Source organism: Carassius gibelio, chromosome B22 (genome assembly GCF_023724105.1).
Source record: "Carassius gibelio isolate Cgi1373 ecotype wild population from Czech Republic chromosome B22, carGib1.2-hapl.c, whole genome shotgun sequence".
Lineage (NCBI taxonomy): Eukaryota > Metazoa > Chordata > Actinopteri > Cypriniformes > Cyprinidae > Carassius > Carassius gibelio.
In genome coordinates, this window is record NC_068417.1 from 24,583,430 (window position 1) to 24,602,996 (window position 19,567).

The 19,567-nt window shown below is 33.0% G+C and overlaps 2 protein-coding genes across 3 annotated transcripts; one reads left to right on the forward strand and one right to left on the reverse strand.

Moving 5' to 3' along the window:
* The first annotated feature begins 577 nt into the window (after positions 1-577).
* On the forward strand, positions 578-11,671 carry LOC127987050 (vacuolar protein sorting-associated protein 4B-like). Of its 2 annotated transcripts, XM_052589328.1 has the most exons (15): positions 578-728; positions 2,667-2,778; positions 3,057-3,207; positions 3,293-3,348; positions 3,445-3,506; positions 6,231-6,342; positions 6,943-7,093; positions 7,179-7,234; positions 7,313-7,432; positions 7,507-7,654; positions 7,745-7,893; positions 9,822-9,903; positions 9,989-10,208; positions 10,731-10,871; positions 10,948-11,671. In XM_052589328.1, the coding sequence occupies exons 1-15, from the start codon at positions 708-710 to the stop codon at positions 11,041-11,043; spliced, it is 1,677 nt and encodes a 558-aa protein (XP_052445288.1). In that variant the 5' UTR covers positions 578-707; the 3' UTR covers positions 11,044-11,671. The 2 variants fall into 2 exon arrangements, with proteins under 2 accessions (XP_052445288.1, XP_052445289.1); XM_052589329.1 differs by lacking the exons at positions 2,667-2,778; positions 3,057-3,207; positions 3,293-3,348; positions 3,445-3,506 and having other exon boundaries at positions 10,948-11,670.
* A 1,727-nt stretch (positions 11,672-13,398) lies between these two features.
* LOC127988324 (pleckstrin homology domain-containing family B member 2) lies at positions 13,399-18,562 on the reverse strand. Its single transcript, XM_052591008.1, has 8 exons — positions 18,456-18,562; positions 18,082-18,143; positions 17,135-17,287; positions 16,830-16,932; positions 16,717-16,756; positions 16,500-16,586; positions 15,326-15,443; positions 13,399-15,249 (listed from the first exon to the last, which is right to left on the reverse strand). The coding sequence occupies exons 2-8, from the start codon at positions 18,116-18,118 to the stop codon at positions 15,116-15,118; spliced, it is 672 nt and encodes a 223-aa protein (XP_052446968.1). The 5' UTR covers positions 18,119-18,143; positions 18,456-18,562; the 3' UTR covers positions 13,399-15,115.
* Between the last annotated feature and the right edge of the window lie 1,005 nt (positions 18,563-19,567).

Consider the following 19,567-nt stretch of genomic DNA (forward strand, 5'->3'; position numbering starts at 1 on the left):
ACACAAAAACATAACTAAAAATGTTTTATTTTATTTTAAACATTGGCACAATATTTAATTTTAATTAAATGACTTTTTTTTGTGAACATAAATCTTTGCTCTTTGAGGCATTTTATTTTTCTTGCCATATTTATTCTCCACTGAAATGTATTTTGAACTTACCATCAAGAAATGTCAAAATCTTGTTCCTTAACAGTCTGTTTAGCTTTTTGTCTGTGCTATAAGTGTGGTGAACTGTTTATTTGTGAAAATAATAAATGTAAACCAAAATGCTGCTTTTTAATTTATTTTATTATTTTATTAATATTATTTTAAAAGGGAATTAAATATTTTAAAATCCATTTATTTGCTTAAAACATATTTTACATCTTATTTTAGTCTGTATTTTTGTTCTATTATTTTAATTTAATAGTGCTAGCTTTTAATTTGAAAGTATATTTTATATTATTTCAATCAGAAAACAAGTAGTTTTCCGTGAAACTCATTTCACTAGGCGTGTCCGTGTTGGGTGCGAGCGACAGGTGTGGCGCTCGACGCTCGTCATCCGTGACCTCACGGTATGCACCCGACGCGGAAGTGCGCGAGACGCACAGATTTACCATAGACAGTAAAAGACAGTCCGCAATAACTTCATTTAAAAATATGTATATATTTGAACCGTTCCCGCAGTAACATATTATAAGTTCACCTTCAACACACCGTCAACGATGACAAATGCCAGTTTACAGGTAAGAGACTTATATATATAAAATATATATATATATATATATATATATATATATATATATATATATATATACGGTAAACACGAATGGGTTATACATAAATTGTGTGTTATTAAAAAAAATATATATATAATAAATAAATAGTGTGTTATTTATATTTAGGTGGCTTGTTTATTATTTTGATACATACATACATACATTTAAGAAAGTGCTTCTTAACTTATTTGCTATACTGTAAAGCTCCTGTCTTATGTTATTTATTTTTTTTGTATGTCCTATATATAATCAGGGTTTGACATTAACGCTTGTCCGGGACATGTGGATTCTGTGAAGGGGCACGTGAAAGAGAATTGCTCTTGCCCAACCGGACAAGTAACATGATTAAAATTTTAATAAGAAACAATTACTAGGGCAGCACCAGAACTTTGTCGAGAATGATTCTGATTTTATTACTCTCAGTGTAAACGGTGACTAATAACGGATAATGTAGCATCAAAGTCTCTTCAGTTGAGGCTCGTGCAGCCGGTCTGACTCGATCATCTGTCTGACTGCGAGCAACACTTCCTTACTACATGATTCATTTTAGAATGAGTCAATAGGCTTGTTTGAGATGAGCAAAATCTGCGCAGAACCAATCACCAATCAACCAATCCACCGACTGCGCGGATCAAAAGCATGATGGGAAACAACTGACTGATGACACGGCTTCATGCTCATTGGCTGTGAATGTCAACTGATACATTTTTTCTTTATTCTAATTGGATTACCCATTTATTTATATTTACATGCAAACTAAACAAAAACACAACACCGCCTAGTGAAGTTAAGAATTAGGACATGCATTTATTTATTTATTTTTTCTTAATTAATATTCTTCCGTGTAATTTTTACTTTATTCTATTGTATGTTTGTGTGAATTAATAAATAAATCCATTAAAAATATACATGCACACATACATATCTAAATGCACTGTTCAGCCATTATGCCTCATCTTTGTGTGGTTTCATCTGAGTAGTGTCAGGGTCTGGCTTAAAACTAGGGAAGAAATTCTGAAGAAGGTTTGCTCCAAAACAGCTTTGACTTGCATAGTATGGAAAAATAATATGGACGTGAAATGGTGGCAGAAACCTGCTTGTTTGCAAACATTCTTCTAAATTTCCTCCTTTGTGTTCAGCAGAACAAAGGAATTGATGCACATGATTACATTTATTCATTTAGCTTACACTTTTATCCAAAGCAACTTACAATTGCTATATATGTCAGAGGTCGCACGCCTCTGGAGCAACTAGGGGTTAAGTGTCTTGCTCAGGGACACATTGGTGTCTCACAGTGGATTTGAACCCGGGTCTTTCACACCAAAGGCATGTGTCTTATCCACTGAGCCAACACCACCAACACCACACATGGTGACACAACAGTCTCCTTCATTGCTGATGTTTGCAGACGACAAAACAGCGAGAGTCAGGATGTGTCCGACTTCAAAGGTCTTTTTTGACCCCTCCCCTTACTGTAGCTGCCCACTCTCGCCTACATTTCAGGCGAGGCAAGGCACATCTCAAACAAGTCTAATGGCTCACTGAATCATTGGGTGCATTCGACTTGAAGCACAGCTACAGTAACAGCAATCAATTAAAGGAAAATATCAACACAGATTTAATCTGAATTCAAGGTTTGATTCATTCAAGCAGGCCTGTCATTGCTTTACAATCTGATCAAGTCCTCTAAATATGGGTATTTGTGTAACTACAGCCAATTTTAGATTTGATTATTTTATTTATATCGCTTGTGTGCAGAATAATTTTATTTCAAATTGTTTTTATTCGTTATTTCGAAAGTGTGAAATATTATATATAATTGCGTGCATTTATGAAACATAAAATAAAAGTATAGCCACACGATTTTCTCCACCTTTTTGAATATCTATTACTTTTGCTCAATAGAAAGCTATTGATTTGGCTAGCAGAGCTTCTGAGGAGGACAAGGCCAAAAACTACGAGGGAGCTCTGCGCCTCTATCAGCAGGCAATCCAGAATTATCTTCATGTGGTGAAATGTAAGAAGCCAAAAGCCATTCTTTATATACTTCACATGCAATTTTTTCAATGTTTTATTGTTTTTGAATTTATTGCATTTATTGCATAATTTTAATTTATTTATAATATTCTAAAATATGAAACATTTAAATTATTATTATAAATGATTAAATACAGTTTAATTGTATAATTTGTATACTATAACTTGTCTTTTATATCTTAACTGTATTCAGTGCAGTTCATCGAGCAAAAAAATCCATAACTTGATGATGGAATATGTTTTATTATTATTGTGCAGATGAAGCTCAGGGTGATAAGGTCAAGCAGAGCATCCGAGAGAAGTGTGCTGAATATCTGGAGCGAGCGGAGCAGCTCATGCAGTACCTGAAGAATAAAGAGAGCACGCCGCCCTCCAAACCTGGCAGAGTTTCCCAGTCTGATGATAAAGGGTGAGAGGATCTACTTCCTGCTCAATCCACTAATCCACTTCCTGTTACACGGAGTAAACACGGTGCCAAATTTCATCTTCTACAGGACTGACAATGATGACGGCGACGCAGAGAAAAAGAAACTCCAAAGTCAACTCCAAGGTACAACATTTTGTGTCAAACAGACTTTATTAAAGAAGCCACAATACAGTCCGCGATACCTTCAATTAAAAAATGTGTATGTTTGAACCTTTCCAGAAGCGACATTTTATAAGTTCACCTTCAACACACCATCAACGATGACGAATGCCAGTTTACAGGTAAGAGACTTTACAAGCAATATGACAGCCTTTCATGCCGTTATATATCTATAATATATGTATTATTGTTATACTTGTTGTCATTTTTCTGTCCTATTTAAACGTAACTTTATTCTTCGACAACATACATATGAAAATATAACTATGTCGTTAAAGGGGGGGTGAAATGCTCAATATCCTGTTAATCTTGAATACCTATAGAGTAGTACTGAAACCTTCATAACTCCAAAAAGTCTTTAGTTTTATTATATTCATAAGAGAAAGATAGTCTGTACCGATTTTTCCCGGAAAAACACGACCGACTGGAGGCGTGACGTGTGGGCGGAGCTAAAGAATCACGAGCGCCAGTAGGCTTTTGCGTTGAGAGCGTTTGGAAGCTGTGACATTACCGTGAGGAAAAAACCATCATCCCAAAACAAACCATGGCTTACAGTCAGATTCAGCCGTTTATTTATGATCCAGAATCAGATCCAGAGGATGAAATTTAACAAGAGCAGCATCAGCAACGACGTCTCTATGTGGTATGCACTGAAACTGTATATATTTGCTTAGCGGTTTTGGAAAATGACTAAGTTCCACTTTGTCGTCTTTTTTTTTTAAGCTTTACATGTGGAAAGTGCAGTTTGATGACAACATCGCATGTTGTTTACTTGATGTGCTTACGCGCCGATAGCTAAGTTAACAACACAGAGATATTTGAAGCAGTTTTACTCACCGCATGCGGTTCCAACACACGATCGTGACCCTTTTTCGTTGGGATTGCATCATCCTTAAGAAATAAACGATATGCAAATCCGTCGTCAAACTGGGCCTTGTTTGTAAAACAAGCATCTTCGAAATGCAGGGAACAAACAAAAACACTTGCACATCTCCGTTGATGCTCTGTAAAAATAAACTCCATCCACTGGTCCCTTAATGCTGTTTCTCTTTTGGTAATCTGTGCAGGGTTGTCTTGCCCTGGCAACCAAAAACACACTCCTTTTGTGACATTTTGCGACGCTCTCGCTCTGATCAGTGAACGTCTGTTGTGCTCTCTCTGCTCTGCTATACGGGAGCGCGCTCCATCTAACGTCACACAGAACCATACTCAAAAAAAACTTTCCGAAACTTGTGACAAACCGGAAGGAGTATTTTGGGAACAAAAATACTCCTTCAAATGTACAACTTAATTTTTGAAACTTTGTCCATGTTTAGCATGGGAATCCAACTCTTTAACAGTGTAAAAAAACTCAGTATGCATGAAATAGCATTTCACCCCCCCTTTAAAGTTTAGAACAGTGATTTTCAACCTGTGGGCCGCTGCCCCCTAATGGGTCGCGATGGTATTTCAGGTGGGCCACCAATTTCTATTAAAATAAATAATATTGTTAATATATGTGAAAATGTCTAAGTCATAACATAACATCATATCATATATATAATTAAATAACAACAAAATAAATATTAAACTGTAACTATGCTTCCACTTTTCGTGCTCGCTGATTGGTTTAAGAATAAACGGCCAATTTATCTTAGAGATTTCTGCTGCATATGCTACAGAACAATAAATTCAAACATGCATAAATGGCTGTCAACAGGGTCGCTGATAAGAACAAATGCAGATGTTTCTGAGTGAAATAGATTGTAGTTTATGAGGCCAGAAGGTTTTTTTCTTTTTATTTATTTATCTTCTTACATGTTACCCATTTAGCTCAGTTTGTTTCACGGCTGTTGTTTTCAGATTATTCACACAATGCATGCAGTGCAGCTGCTCATTGGTTTCTCACCAGTTTACTCGCTCTATATCTGCTCTCAATTTGCGCTTGTCACTGTAGTCTGACTCTAGTCTTGCTTTGTCCAGTGCTCCAGTTCTCTGCTGATTTTGACTGCTCGTCTCAACACTACTCTGCATCTTCGCTCCTGACTGCTTGCCGCTGACTGTCTAACCACTGATCTCTGCCTGGATCTGGTTTTCCCGTTTTGCTGAACGGTGCCAGCCCGAGTTATTTTCTGTTCATTGCCAGTTCATTCAGTAAAGACAGTTAACAATCTAGCTTCTGAGTATTAAGTTATTAATTCAACAATAGCGAGGTCAGTTCATTTTGTTTGCAGTGAGCCGCGCAAACATATGTGTTTGGCTGTGTGGGCCGTGAATTGAAAAAGGATGGGAACCACTGGTTTAGGATATATTGTTTAACCGGTAAACATGAATGCATTATACATAAATAGTGTGTTATTTATATTTATGTGGCTTGTTTATTATTCTGATACATACATACATTTAAGAAAGTGCTTCTTAACTTATTTGTTACATTGTAAAGCTCCTGTCTTGTGTATGTAATTTATTTAATAAAATTTTTTATGTCCTATATATATTCATTAAGCTATTCCTTTAACTGGTCTAACCAGTTATCTGTCTATTACACCACACTATAAAATCATCTTATTTAACACAGATTTAATCTGAATTCAAGGTTTGATTCATTCAAGCAGGTTTGTCGTTGCTTTACAATCTGATCAAGTCCTCTAAATATGGGTATTTGTGTAACTACAGCCAATTTTAGATTTGATTATTTTATTTATATCGCTTGTGTGCAGAATAATTTTATTTCAAATTGTTTTTATTTGTTATTTCGAAACTGTGAAATATTATATATAATTGCGTGCATTTATGAAACATAAAATAAAAGTATAGCCACACAATTTTCTCCACCTTTTTGAATATCTATTACTTTTGCTCAATAGAAAGCTATTGATTTGGCTAGCAGAGCTTCTGAGGAGGACAAGGCCAAAAACTACGAGGGAGCTCTGCGCCTCTATCAGCAGGCAATCCAGAATTATCTTCATGTGGTGAAATGTAAGAAGCCAAAAGCCATTCTTTATATACTTCACATGCAATTTTTTGTATACATTTATATTTTATTGTAATGTTTATTTATATTTACACATGCTATATTCAATTAAAACTGTATAAATTAATAGTTTATTCATATATTATTAAATAATAATATATTAAATATTATTAATAGATAAGAATCAAATATCACTTATTTATATTATTAATTAATTTATATATATATATATATATATATATATATATATATATATATATAATGATTTTTCCTTTTTTTCCGGCTTAAATGTATTGGATCCCTTATTAAATGAAATATAGTGAGCAAAAAAATCCTGAATTAATCCACGAACAAATAATGGCACGTTTTATTGTTTTTGTATTTTAACGTACAGAAATTTTTGATTTATTTATAATATTCTTAAATATGAAACATTTAAATTATTATTATAAATTATTCAATATAGTTTAATTGTATTCACAAATATATTAAAATTATTTGTATACTATAACTTGTCTTTTATATCTTAACTGTATTCAGTGCAGTTCATCGAGCAAAAAAATCCATAACTTGATGATGGAATATGTTTTATTATTATTGTGCAGATGAAGCTCAGGGTGATAAGGTCAAGCAGAGCATCCGAGAGAAGTGTGCTGAGTATCTGGAGCGAGCGGAGCAGCTCATGCAGTACCTGAAGAATAAAGAGAGCACGCCGCCCTCCAAACCTGGCAGAGTTTCCCAGTCTGATGATAAAGGGTGAGAGGATCTACTTCCTGCTCAATCCACTAATCCACTTCCTGTTACACGGAGTAAACACGGTGCCAAATTTCATCTTCTACAGGACTGACAATGATGACGGCGACGCAGAGAAAAAGAAACTCCAAAGTCAACTCCAAGGTACAACATTTTGTGTCAAACAGACTTTATTAAAGAAGCCACAACAGGAGAAAAAACATGGATTTTGGACCTTCCCAGGTGCTATTGTCATGGAAAAACCCAACATTAAGTGGGACGATGTTGCTGGTTTGGAAGGAGCCAAAGAGGCCCTTAAACAAGCGGTCATCCTGCCAATCAAATTCCCTCATCTTTTCCCTGGTATGGTAGGTTGCATGAATTAATATGTCTGAAAATATCTTCTGAAGTGTTCTGAAGCTCATCACTGTCCACAGGGAAACGGAGAGGCATTCTGCTCTTTGGTCCGACAGGAACAGGAAAGTCCTACCTGGCTAAAGCAGTGGCTACCGAGGCCAACAACTCCACCTTCTTCTCCATCTCATCATCAGACCTGGTGTCCAAGTGGCAGGGAGAGAGCGAGAAGTGAGTGCTCCTCAAATGTTAAGTGGGAATATATTATTTGTTAATAATCATTTAGAATGTAATATTGTTCATTCTGTCACTGTCTCTTAGGTTAGTGAAGAATCTGTTCAGTTTGGCTCAGGAGCAGAAGCCTTCGATCATCTTCATTGATGAGATCGATGCCATGTTCGGCTCCAGAAACGAGAACGAGAGCGAAGCGGCCCGCAAGATCAAGACTGAGTTTCTGGTCCAGATGCAAGGTAAACGCAAAGCTAGCGATAGCTTTGTCGCAAGAGCAAATTGACAGGGTTGTTATAGCTTTGAAAATGTAACTTTTTTTGGTTTCTTTTCTTATGTAGTAGGTTCAATTCCCATTTAGTGTTAATGGTTTAGAAATAATTTTTCTTTTGTTTATATAAGGACTGTAAACATTAACTCGTGCGATTAATTCAAAACCCTTAGCACGAAATTATCTTCCTTGCGTGGGTTGTGCTCGGGCGCGGCTCAAGTGCAGATGAATGTTTCGAAGTAATTGTGTTGCAGTCGGTCACCGCACCGGTGTGCATATTACTGTTCTTCACAATCAAAGATTTTAGCCTACGTCTTGGAACATAAGACCCAAATAAGAAGTTTTACTAGCTATTGTCTAACAAGTAAGGAACAAGTCTGCCACGCTTTGTTCTGACCAACTGAGGAAAAAAATAATTACAATAAATCGGGCTACCAATGGTGATTTAATCTAACGATCGATTAGCTCATATCACATCAAACCGTGCAAACTGTTATGATTGTTGTACTTTATTTTCAAATGATTAATGTTAACAACATCAGCATTACGTGAATATAGTGTGTATTAGTGTGTAGATTTTAATTTCTGTACAGTCTAATCTCTAATAGTCATACCATTTGAATTTCATATAAAAAAATTATTTAAACTCAAAAAGCAAATTATGCTATCTATTGGCAGCCCTAGTTGAAAGTTCAATTGCGACTTTTTATTCCACAAATCTGAGTTTTTTAGCAATTGGGAATTTTTGTTTTCAAAATTGTCATAAATATATGTGACCAGTCACTGGGGTATATTTTTAGCAATAGCCAAAAAAATGGGTCAAAATGAAATATTCTATTATGTCAAAAAGCATTATTTAAGATATTAAGTAAAGATCATGTTCCATGAAGATATTTTGTAAATTTGCTACCATAAATATATCAAAATTTAATTTTTGATTAGTAATAATCATTGCTAAGGACTTCATTTGAACAACTTTAAAGGCGACTATTTTCTCAGTATTTTTGTTGCACCCTCGGATTCCAGATTTTCAAATAGTTGTATCTCAGACAAAAGCCATTCTTTATAAACTTCACATGCAATTTTTTGTATACATTTATATTTTATTGTAATGTTTATTTATATTTACACATGCTATATTCAATTAAAACTGTATAAATTAATAGTTTATTCATATATTATTAAATAATAATATATTAAATATTATTTTAAAGGCGACATTTTCTCAGTATTTTTGTTGCACCCTCGGATTCCAGATTTTCAAATAGTTGTATCTCAGACAAATATTGTCCGATCCTAATAAACCACACATCAATGGAAAGCTTATTTATTCAGCTTAATTGAAACTTAAGACTGGTTTTGTGGTCCAGGCTCCAGGGTCACATATTAAAGTATTACATTAATTAAATTAATATTAAATTAAGCTGAAATGTCCAATTCTAAAGGGGGAAAATATATATATTTTTTTTCTTTATTGAGTCCTTGTAAAGTCAGAATTGCATGGTATAAATTCACAATTACCTTTTTTTGTTATATTTGTCATAAATATTATGTATGGATTTATGTATCTATCATAATGTGGTAATGTATGATTAAATTGTATTATGTTTATTATAACATTTTATCACATTATAGTCAACATCTTAGTTGTATTTTTGTTAAGAAAACCATTTCTGTTTTTTGTGTTTGTAATAGTTTTCAATATTTAAAATATATTAAATATATTATAATATTATATATATAATATTTAAAATGAAAATCTTTATATTCTATGTAATATATAATATTACAAAAACTTAATAATGTTATAAAATATTATTTTTTAATAGTTGTTATTTATAATAGTTGAAATTATTTATTAGATCATTGATTATAAACGTATTTTTCTTATTCTCGCAGGCGTAGGAAATGACAACGAAGGAATTCTGGTCCTCGGAGCGACAAACATCCCCTGGACGCTGGATTCTGCCATCAGAAGAAGGTGAGTCGTACAAATCCACACACATTTTCATGTCTTGAAATGTCTATTTAGGCTTTGTAGCTTTATTATTGTCTCATGGTTATAGGTTTGAAAAGCTCATCCACATCCCTCTTCCAGAGCAGCAAGCTCGCTCCTCAATGTTTAAGCTGCACCTGGGCTCCACTCCCAATAACCTCAATGAATCTGATTTCATAACTCTTGGGAAGAAGACTGACGGCTACTCGGGTGCTGACATCAGCATCGTTGTTCGGGACGCCCTCATGCAGCCCATCCGCAGAGTTCAGTCCGCGACACACTTCAAAAAGGTACGGAATGACATTTGTATGGAAGCTCGTTTCCACCATGGGATTAAAAAAAAATAAAAAAATAAAAAAAACTTTTTCTCATAATTGAGACTTTTTTTTTCTTGGATTTCTGAGGTTTTCTCACAAAATTGAGGTGGTGAGGTGGTTTAAAACCTTGAAATTCTGACATTTTTCATCTCACGATTATGAGTTTATATCTTGCGATTCTGATAAAAAAAAAAACTCTAAATTGTGAGATAAAATTACTGTTCAATTACATTTAAGATTACTTTCACAGTAACCTTTTTTTAATCCCATGGCAGAAATAAAAAAAAAAAACAAGTCACCATATTCTGTTATTTTTTTCTGCCTTGGAATAAAAAATAAATACTAATTGCAACTTTATATCTTACAATTCTTCATGTCTTGCTATTGTGAATTTATATATATGTGTAAAGTGGTGCAAGCATGCTTGCATTGGTTTGCGCACCTAGTAAAGCATCAGATGGAGCTGAATTGGTCCTCTCATGTCTGTTTTAACAGGTCAGAGGGAAAGCATGGAACAACCCAGAAGCTGTGGTGGATGACCTCTTAACGCCCTCCTCTCCAAACGACCCAGATGCAATCCAGATGACCTGGGAGGATGTAGCGAGGGATAAACTCCTGGAGCCGATAGTCAGCTTGGTAAGCTTGCTACTAGCGGAGGAAAAAAAGCTGAATTCCTAGAGCTTGTTTTGACCTTCAGGTCTGTGTGTCTCAGGAGGACATGTTGATGTCGCTCGAGAAAACCAAGCCCACTGTGAACGAAGAGGATCTGGAGAAGATGAAGAAGTTCACTCAGGACTTTGGCCAGTAGGGGTGAATTTTTGCAGGATTTACATGGCATTTATTTATATTTTTCCATCATGTTTACAAAGCTCCCTCGGCATATTTTATTATTTACTTTGATCAGTTTTTAACCCTGAGATTTTGTGGGGGGAGCCTTAATATTATCCTGAACATAACCATTCAGGTCCCATGTCCATTCATTATTACTAAAAAATGAATTCCATATTTTCCAGACAACAATCCGTGTTTTTTTTATTCTGAGATGTACTGAATTTTTCCAAAGTAACTTATATAATGCATTATATGTCAAAAAGCCTAAGCAAAGTGTAAACACTTTTAAAAGTGGCCACTTACAGGTTTCTATAAATATAGTCTGTCTAAAATATGTCTGTGTGACAAGTCAGTCTGTACACAGTAGTATTGTCTGTACCACTGTGTTTTCTACATTTCAGGATGAGGTTCACAGAAACTGGGATAACGTGCATTTTGTTTGTTTTCTTTAACTAAATAAATACTGCTTGTAACTAGTGACACTAGAATTTGTTTATTTTATACATAGGCCTAAATATTTATTTTATTTGTTCTGTTTTGAATAGCATTACATTTAAATGATTTGAAGTGAGGGATAATAAAATAAATGTTTACAGTGTTTATGGTTTTTACGTTTCTCAATGTTTGTTTTATTTATCAGTATTTCAATTATTTCTGAAAGTAATAGTAAAATGTGTCTTATACACCGATGCAACTCATGTGTTTTTTTCCTGACCTGGTGCAACTTAGCCCTATATTGTGCTGCATTAATAAACAAATGTATTATTTAAAAAAAATGGAGACCATTTAAAAATTAACTACAATAAATATATATGTTTAAATTATTATAATAAATATGAATATAGCTTCCAAATGCTCATTTTGACCACTGTGGTAAACATATGATCAGAAAATACTGCCAGACTTATTTTTAGTGGTGAATCATTTCAAAGCGTGATTTGAAAAATTAGTTTAAAGTGTAATACGTTTAAAGTGCCTAATTTCACAGGCTCGCATAAGCATCCAGAATACACAACAAAGGCTGTTTTAATACAAGATAAAGTTTAGAAAATCTTACATTATTGTTAATGTAGTGGCAGAATGTATTTGTATCTGTAGTACTAAACCTAACCACTAGGTGTCAGTAGTTTTGCTGTTCCCTTCTTGAAAAGTAGAAAAATAAAAAATAAGTAAAATTACAGATACCCGTTTTAGTGACCAATTTTAACAACTAATTTAAAAGGGATCAACATAATTTTACCTCAGACTGTAACTTGGACCACCTCAAATTAACCAACAGGGATATGATATACAATTTCAAAAAGAGGAATTTGAAAATATATAAACTTTCTAATACAAACAAATAATTTGAAATGCACATCTGAAGTGAAATTTAACATTAGATTGATAAAACGACGAATCAAAGCACATTTATGTTTACCTTTGGCTCATCACCAGTTGTCAGATGACCGTTACTATTTGAATTTACAAGTAAGTTAACGTAAGTTAGCTCCGTCCCGTTGTGAAGGTCGTTCGTTGGTCAGGTATCTTCTGTAGGTTTATAAAGTGTCCCCAACGTAGAAATAAATAAATTAGTTATATATTCAGTCTTTTGTTATTAAACAGAATAAGTCTTCCGTTTAATTTTTTTTTTTTTTTGCCATCACGTTTACGCCCCTCACGTAAACGTCGTGGCGAGCGCGCGTTTAAATAAATAAACTATTTAATTCTATTTAAATCTATGTGTTAAATATTTATTATTGAATATGATATAAAATTATGATTATTTTATAAATTATAATAGTATAATAATTATTACATATATTAAATATTGGTTAAATATATATATATATTACATTTAAATACAATTATCTGTTTAAATTAATCTGTTTAATTAATTTACTATATTCAATCTATAGATCCAATACAGATGTAAGCTGTTGTTTCTGTTAATGCTCCACTGAACAATACCACTCAAATAAATAAATAAATAAGTCCATGCAAGATTTTATATGGTCAAATTAAAGTACTTTAATTAGGCCTATGTTTTTAAACATTTATATATTACTTTATGTTAACACCTAAATGTTTCAGAAGAGCATAGGCTATGTGTGATATTTAAACCAGCAAATCAAAGGATTGTTTTGTTGTGTTTATATGTATTAATCTTAAAACCACTAACTTTAAAGAGAATATATAACAGGACTAAAATCAAAGACAACCAGTGAGCTGTGAAAAAGTGTTTACAAATATGTGAAAACATGTTTTGGGTGTGCAGACGTCTTTCTTTGTCGCCTTTGAAGTGTTTATTATTTGTCTACTAAAAAAAAAAAAAAAAAAATCACAAGACATCTTATTTTAATAGTTTATAAATAACACACTGTATATATTAACATGTAAATAGTTTTTTGAGGTTCAAACAGCAAACCGATTGAGAGAGAAAAAAAAATAGATATTAGCATCAAGTAAGGTGTCAGATGAAAATTTTCATTTTTCTGAATCACTAGTCCATTTCACAAAACATTTAAAAACAAAGGACCCGTGTTAATTTAAACCAAGACCTGAAATCCACTGATACTTCTAGTGTGCATTATGATTATGATTACGTATACACTCATGATTATACCTGTTATGTAAACACAACGAAGTCAAAGTACAGTAAAGAATAAATCATTATATAATTATGTAAGCAATCACATCGATCCGATCCTCAAGTTTCCCTTATCACATCCCGTCACAAACATTGTGAATAATATTTTACATTTTGTATTAATTCTCAAAAAAAAGACACACACACACAGAATCAGAGATCAAGATAAAATCAATCACATTTTTCAAAGTAAATAAATCTCAAAGAAAGTGTAAAGTCTCCACAAAAATAGGGACAAATACTTGATAACACTGAATATAAACAAACACAATAAAATGAGTAAAATGAAGGCCGCAAAAAAAACAAAAACAAACAAAAGGCAAAGAAAGGAAAAAACTGTTAGAAAAGGTGCAGTAGATTTAAGGACGCATTTTTTAAATTTTCCTGAATTACATCACAATCTCCATCACAGTATTAATCATGTATCGTCACCATCAGTATTATTATGGGTTTTTCGTCGAATTCGATTTAAATGAATATTTCGCACAAAAATGAAAATTCTGTCATTTAATTACCCTCAAACTTCTTGAATTCACATTATTTTTAAAGACAATTTTTAACAACATGTTCAGGCTGCTGCTTGCCATGCAATAACAATTCATGGTTTATTTTCAAGATTATATATATATATATATATATATATATATATATATATATATATATATATATATATATATATATATATATATTCATCAGTTAAAAACAAAACAGACAAATGAATATTCATATACATATATATATTAATGTGTTGTTGTTTTTTTAATTGATGAAACATACATATGTTTCTGTGTGTGTACATAAATATATAATCTCCGTGTCCTGTTTCCCCTACAATAAAACTGAAATTTTATGCCAAAAAAAAAAAAAAAAGAATTTTTATTTTTGAGAGAACTATTCCTTTTAACCGAAAGTGTCACAAAATATTTAATTCAGCACAATTTTGACTTTGCAGCAGCAAACGACACTAAAAACAAGTTTAATTTCTAATTATAAATAACAGGAAAAGCTTCTTGCCTATCATTTATTTCATCAAGGCCTGTGTCATTTCTCAACCGGGCATCGCAAGTATAAAATCGACCCATTTTTAGACTCAACAATCCACAGTTTGTGTTTCTAAACAGTGGCTGATCTATAAACCTAACTGATAATTCTTATCTTAAGGCCAGCCACAAATATTTTAGTGTATCTCTTTGTATGCTAAAGATTAAATTTGCAAAGCAAACGCATTTGTTGGTGCCTAATCAAAAGTAAATAAGCTTTGGTACAAAGACAAATACAGAAAAGTAAATGAATATTCACCCAGCCCGGCTACATTATCAGACCTGCGCATTACGAGGCATAAAGGCTAAGTTAAAACAACATGGGAAGGGTTTCTTTTGCTGTAGGTCAGGTGGGGTTGGGCTGGGTTCACAAAAACACATTAGAATACAGAAAACAGAGAGCCGAGGGCCAATCCCGTGGCAGCACCGGCCAGCATCCCCAGAGCTACATCACCTGTGTCGTCACGCCGGCGCTCCTGAACTATGACTCGGTTGACACCAGGTGCGTATCCTCCTGATGGAGACAAATAAACAAACATCAATCAAACTACATAAAGGTTATATGTCTAAGTCAACAAACGTCCTGTTACCTTGATAATGATACGGGTAGGCAACTGCATACTGCTGGCCATCTGCGGAGTAAACCATCTGTGTGGCATAAGGCGGAGGATGAGGAACATAACCCCCATATCCATCAGGATAGAAAACCTGCATGAGAATCAGGTGGAAAAAAAAGAGGGATACATGATTTATCTTTATCTTATCTGTATATTGGTATCTATATATTTTTTTCTGGATGCTCATAACATTAAGATACAGAATATATATTTTTTTCTCATATTTAATTACATTTTAAATAATCTGTTCTGTTGCATTAAAATTAATGTAAAAATGAATAATATAAAAATTTTTTCCAGAGTATTTACTTTTTAATCATGCATGTTTTTTATTTAAATTATTTGTTTTTATTTGTATCAATTTGTTACATTTAATGAAATTGTAATTATTAAAAAAAAAAAATCTAACATTTTATTAAATCATTTATAATTCTATCATAATACACCTATTTTTAAATTTTAGTTTTTTGTAATATTAAATATTAAAATTTTTAAATCATTATAAAAGTATAACATGATTAAGTTATTTTACCAATAATACATTATTGGCTCAGGAATATTTAAAATACAAGTACAAGCTCATTTTACATGCAAAATTTGTTCATTTATTTATTCTCTCTCTCTAATATATATATATATATATATATATATATATATATATATATATATATATATATATAAAGATGAAGTTATGTTTAATTATATTTTAATTATTCTAAAATGGTAATTAATTTTAATGTACAAATTATAATTAAATTATAAAATGCACTTATATGTAAATGTATTATAGATTTAACTTATAATATTATCACATTTAATAAATGTAAAAAAAACAAAAAAAACAATTATAATTGATTTTGATTAAAAACTAAACATGAAAACAACAATGGGAAAACAATCTACATTAGCGTCCTGTTTTCATCAGTGTTTTATCTGGACTGATAACAGGCTTTTTACAGCAGCCAATAAACTGTCAAGCATTGCTTCTAAACGTAATCCGACCGCAGTTGTTCTTCCTGGTCAAACAAGTTTAGACTCAAACAGAAATGACAACATCTAATATGAGCTTTAAAACACATGCTACCACATAAGCCCGATATATGGGTAAAAATAAAATATGTCAGTATTTTTCCTTTAAAAGTATTACCTGAGGAGTTGTGTTTAATTCAGAATAGGGGGGAGGAGCTGATGCTACGACGTCCTCTGCAAAACCAACCTGAGGCGGCGGCACAATCTACGAAACACACCAAGTCATGTCAGCAAGCACATCTGTGATGCTTCTAAAAACCAGCCCCAGAAGCTGAACTGCTGTAAATGTTACATGTGTAGTATTTTCCCACTCAGACTGCATCTGTTTAACTCACAGCGTTGAGTCTGGCATCCTGGAGTGCCATGGTCCAAGCCCTGCGACAAAATACATCGAGTCAGTGTCAAAAAATCCACACATTGTAAAGAACAACAGAAATTGCTGACTCACAAAGCATCGTCTGCACTGTCTGCGCAGATGCTGATGACCCGGCCGTCCCGGCAGACGATCTGCAGGAGGGAGTCTTTGCTTTTGCCTTCAGGAGGCGTGAGCTCTGGAAATAAATAATGCAAGATGAAGAAGAACAGCAACACATGGGGACCTTCAAGTTACTATTAATCCTCTGTTGGTCCTACGACTTGCAAAAACCTGTTAAGTACTACACAAGAAGCCACTTTTGAGGTTTTCGCATCTTCCGTAGTTCAAAAGCAGAAGGAAAGACGTCAGATGAAGAGTGAAGTGCGGCTCACACACACCTCTACATGCGCTGGCATTGCGGATGTTAATGCAGTCCACCTTCATGTGGATCTCGTCCTCCATGTCCCGCCGCTGCTGGTCATCGTAGAAGACCAGACGTCCATCTGACCAGAGGTCAAACCAGTTCCTCTTCCAGCGCCGCAAGATAGTGCCTGACAGATTTGATAGAAAATACGGTTTAAATTACCTTTTTAAAACTCTACATTTTTATACAATTCTTTTTAAATAACATTCTAATTTTCATTTAAGTACAAGTTTTGTTAAATTTTGATTTACATGTTTATACATTTATTTAAAAAAAAAATTATTAAAATGTTAAAATATATAATAATTTGTATTATATTTAGACAAAATAAGTTTAATTTCAGCCATGTTGAAAATAAACTAGACAAATAAACCTTAAATCATAAATTAATGAAATGATAAATCGTATCTGCATATATATTTTCCATATTATGAATGTAGTATAAAATAATTAAAATATTTAACCAAATAGACTACCTGTTAATGTAACCTGACCTGGATTGTTCAAGCAAGTTTAAGCACACAGAAATACTGAACTCATCATCTAAATAGAGCTTTCAAACACTTAAGACTTACTAGACAAACAAGATACAGCCTAGATAGTGAGCTTATCCTAGGGTTTGAGACACAAAGGTCAGCTGTTTTTCAACTTCCGTTTAAAAACTTGCGCCAAGATAACAAGAGGAGGACAGGAAACTATTCGTGCACGACTTCTTTACAGAATAAAACCGAACAGCGAAACTGAAAAGCTAAACATTTCGCACAACCTTACATGATTTATATTTCATGAGTCCCCAGAAAGAGGTTTTAAATTATAAAAGTGCTGTTTAAACTTTAATATGAATTGGGAAACTTGCTAAAATATTCACATTAGACACTGAAACAGCTCAAAACGAAGGATTTTAAGGAAATAAACACTCACTTTGTCTGTGCAGCCATCCGCTTTTCACGAACGCCATCCTCCAATAAAGTGTCGTACGTTGTCTAAACATACAAAAACAATTCAATTAAAGCCTTTTTATGTAGAGAATATTTACCTGAGCCCATGTGCATGCATATGTAGCTTAAGCTTTACTGTAAATATAGTTTAACGTTAGCTGTTGAACTTCTCCGCCTAATGTTATCAGTTTCAGAGTTAACGTTAGCTTGCGCTCGAGGCGGCGGCGTTGTGTAAAAAAACGACGACAAACCGACGAAATACACATCCAGAGATATCCCAAACCGACTAGAAACATGTCGAAACAATACACTGGTCATATTTATGCAATATGAAATGAGTTAGATGAGTAAATCTACCCTGTTTGTTGTGTTGACGTTCGACGCGTGTGCGACTAGCCGAGTGACGTCGTCATCAGCTGCAGCATCATCCTCTCAGCTGATGTCTTGTGTCACCGTATCAGATGATCAACACGACTTTTATTGCGTTTCACAGACTCTTATATACTTCACACCGTTTGTTTCGATCAGATATTATAGCACTGCGCGTTTTTAGGACACATAGTGCATATATTTAACATGTAGGGATTAAAGCGGGCGGAATGAAAACACATTCGAGAAGATTCCTGACATATTCCTGAGAAAATTCCTGTGAAAATGAAACTTCATTCTTATCTTAGATGCGTTTTATTTATTTCAGAGTGTCGCCGAACTAAACAATGTTTTATACAGTTACAGGTGTAATACAATATTAAATAGAGTTATTTTATATATAATATGATGATGCCATACATTGTTTGCATTAAACATTATTTTAGAATATGAAATAATTTCACACACACACACACACACACACACACACACACACACACACACACACACACACACACACACATATGTATATATATATATATATATATATATAATTTTATAAAATATTATACAAAATAATATTTTTTCTTAACATGTTCATTTAAATATATTTTTCTTTTTCAATACTTTTCACAACCTTTTTCAGTACATATATTCATTTATATTATAAATCTTATGGTGCGTTAATTGAAATATTTTAATAGATTATTGCATATTTTTTTAACAAGTTCTTCTAATTTTTTTTATTTCTTTACTTTACCTTCTCCCTTCAATATTACAATTATTGCACCCAACCACCAAAATAAAATTATATATATATATATATATATATATATATATATATATGATATCATCATATTATATATAAAGTAACTATTTAATATTATATTACACCTGTAACTGTCTAAAACGTTGTTTAGTTCGAAGACACTCAGGAATATGTGTTTTCATTCCGCCCGCTTTAATCCCTAAATTTTAAATATATGCATTATGTACATGTATTTTAGTGACAAATACAATTTTATATGGAAGTTATTAAGAAAAGTATTGATTTATGTATTTGCATGACTAGCATTTACATTTAATTAAGGAGATTATAT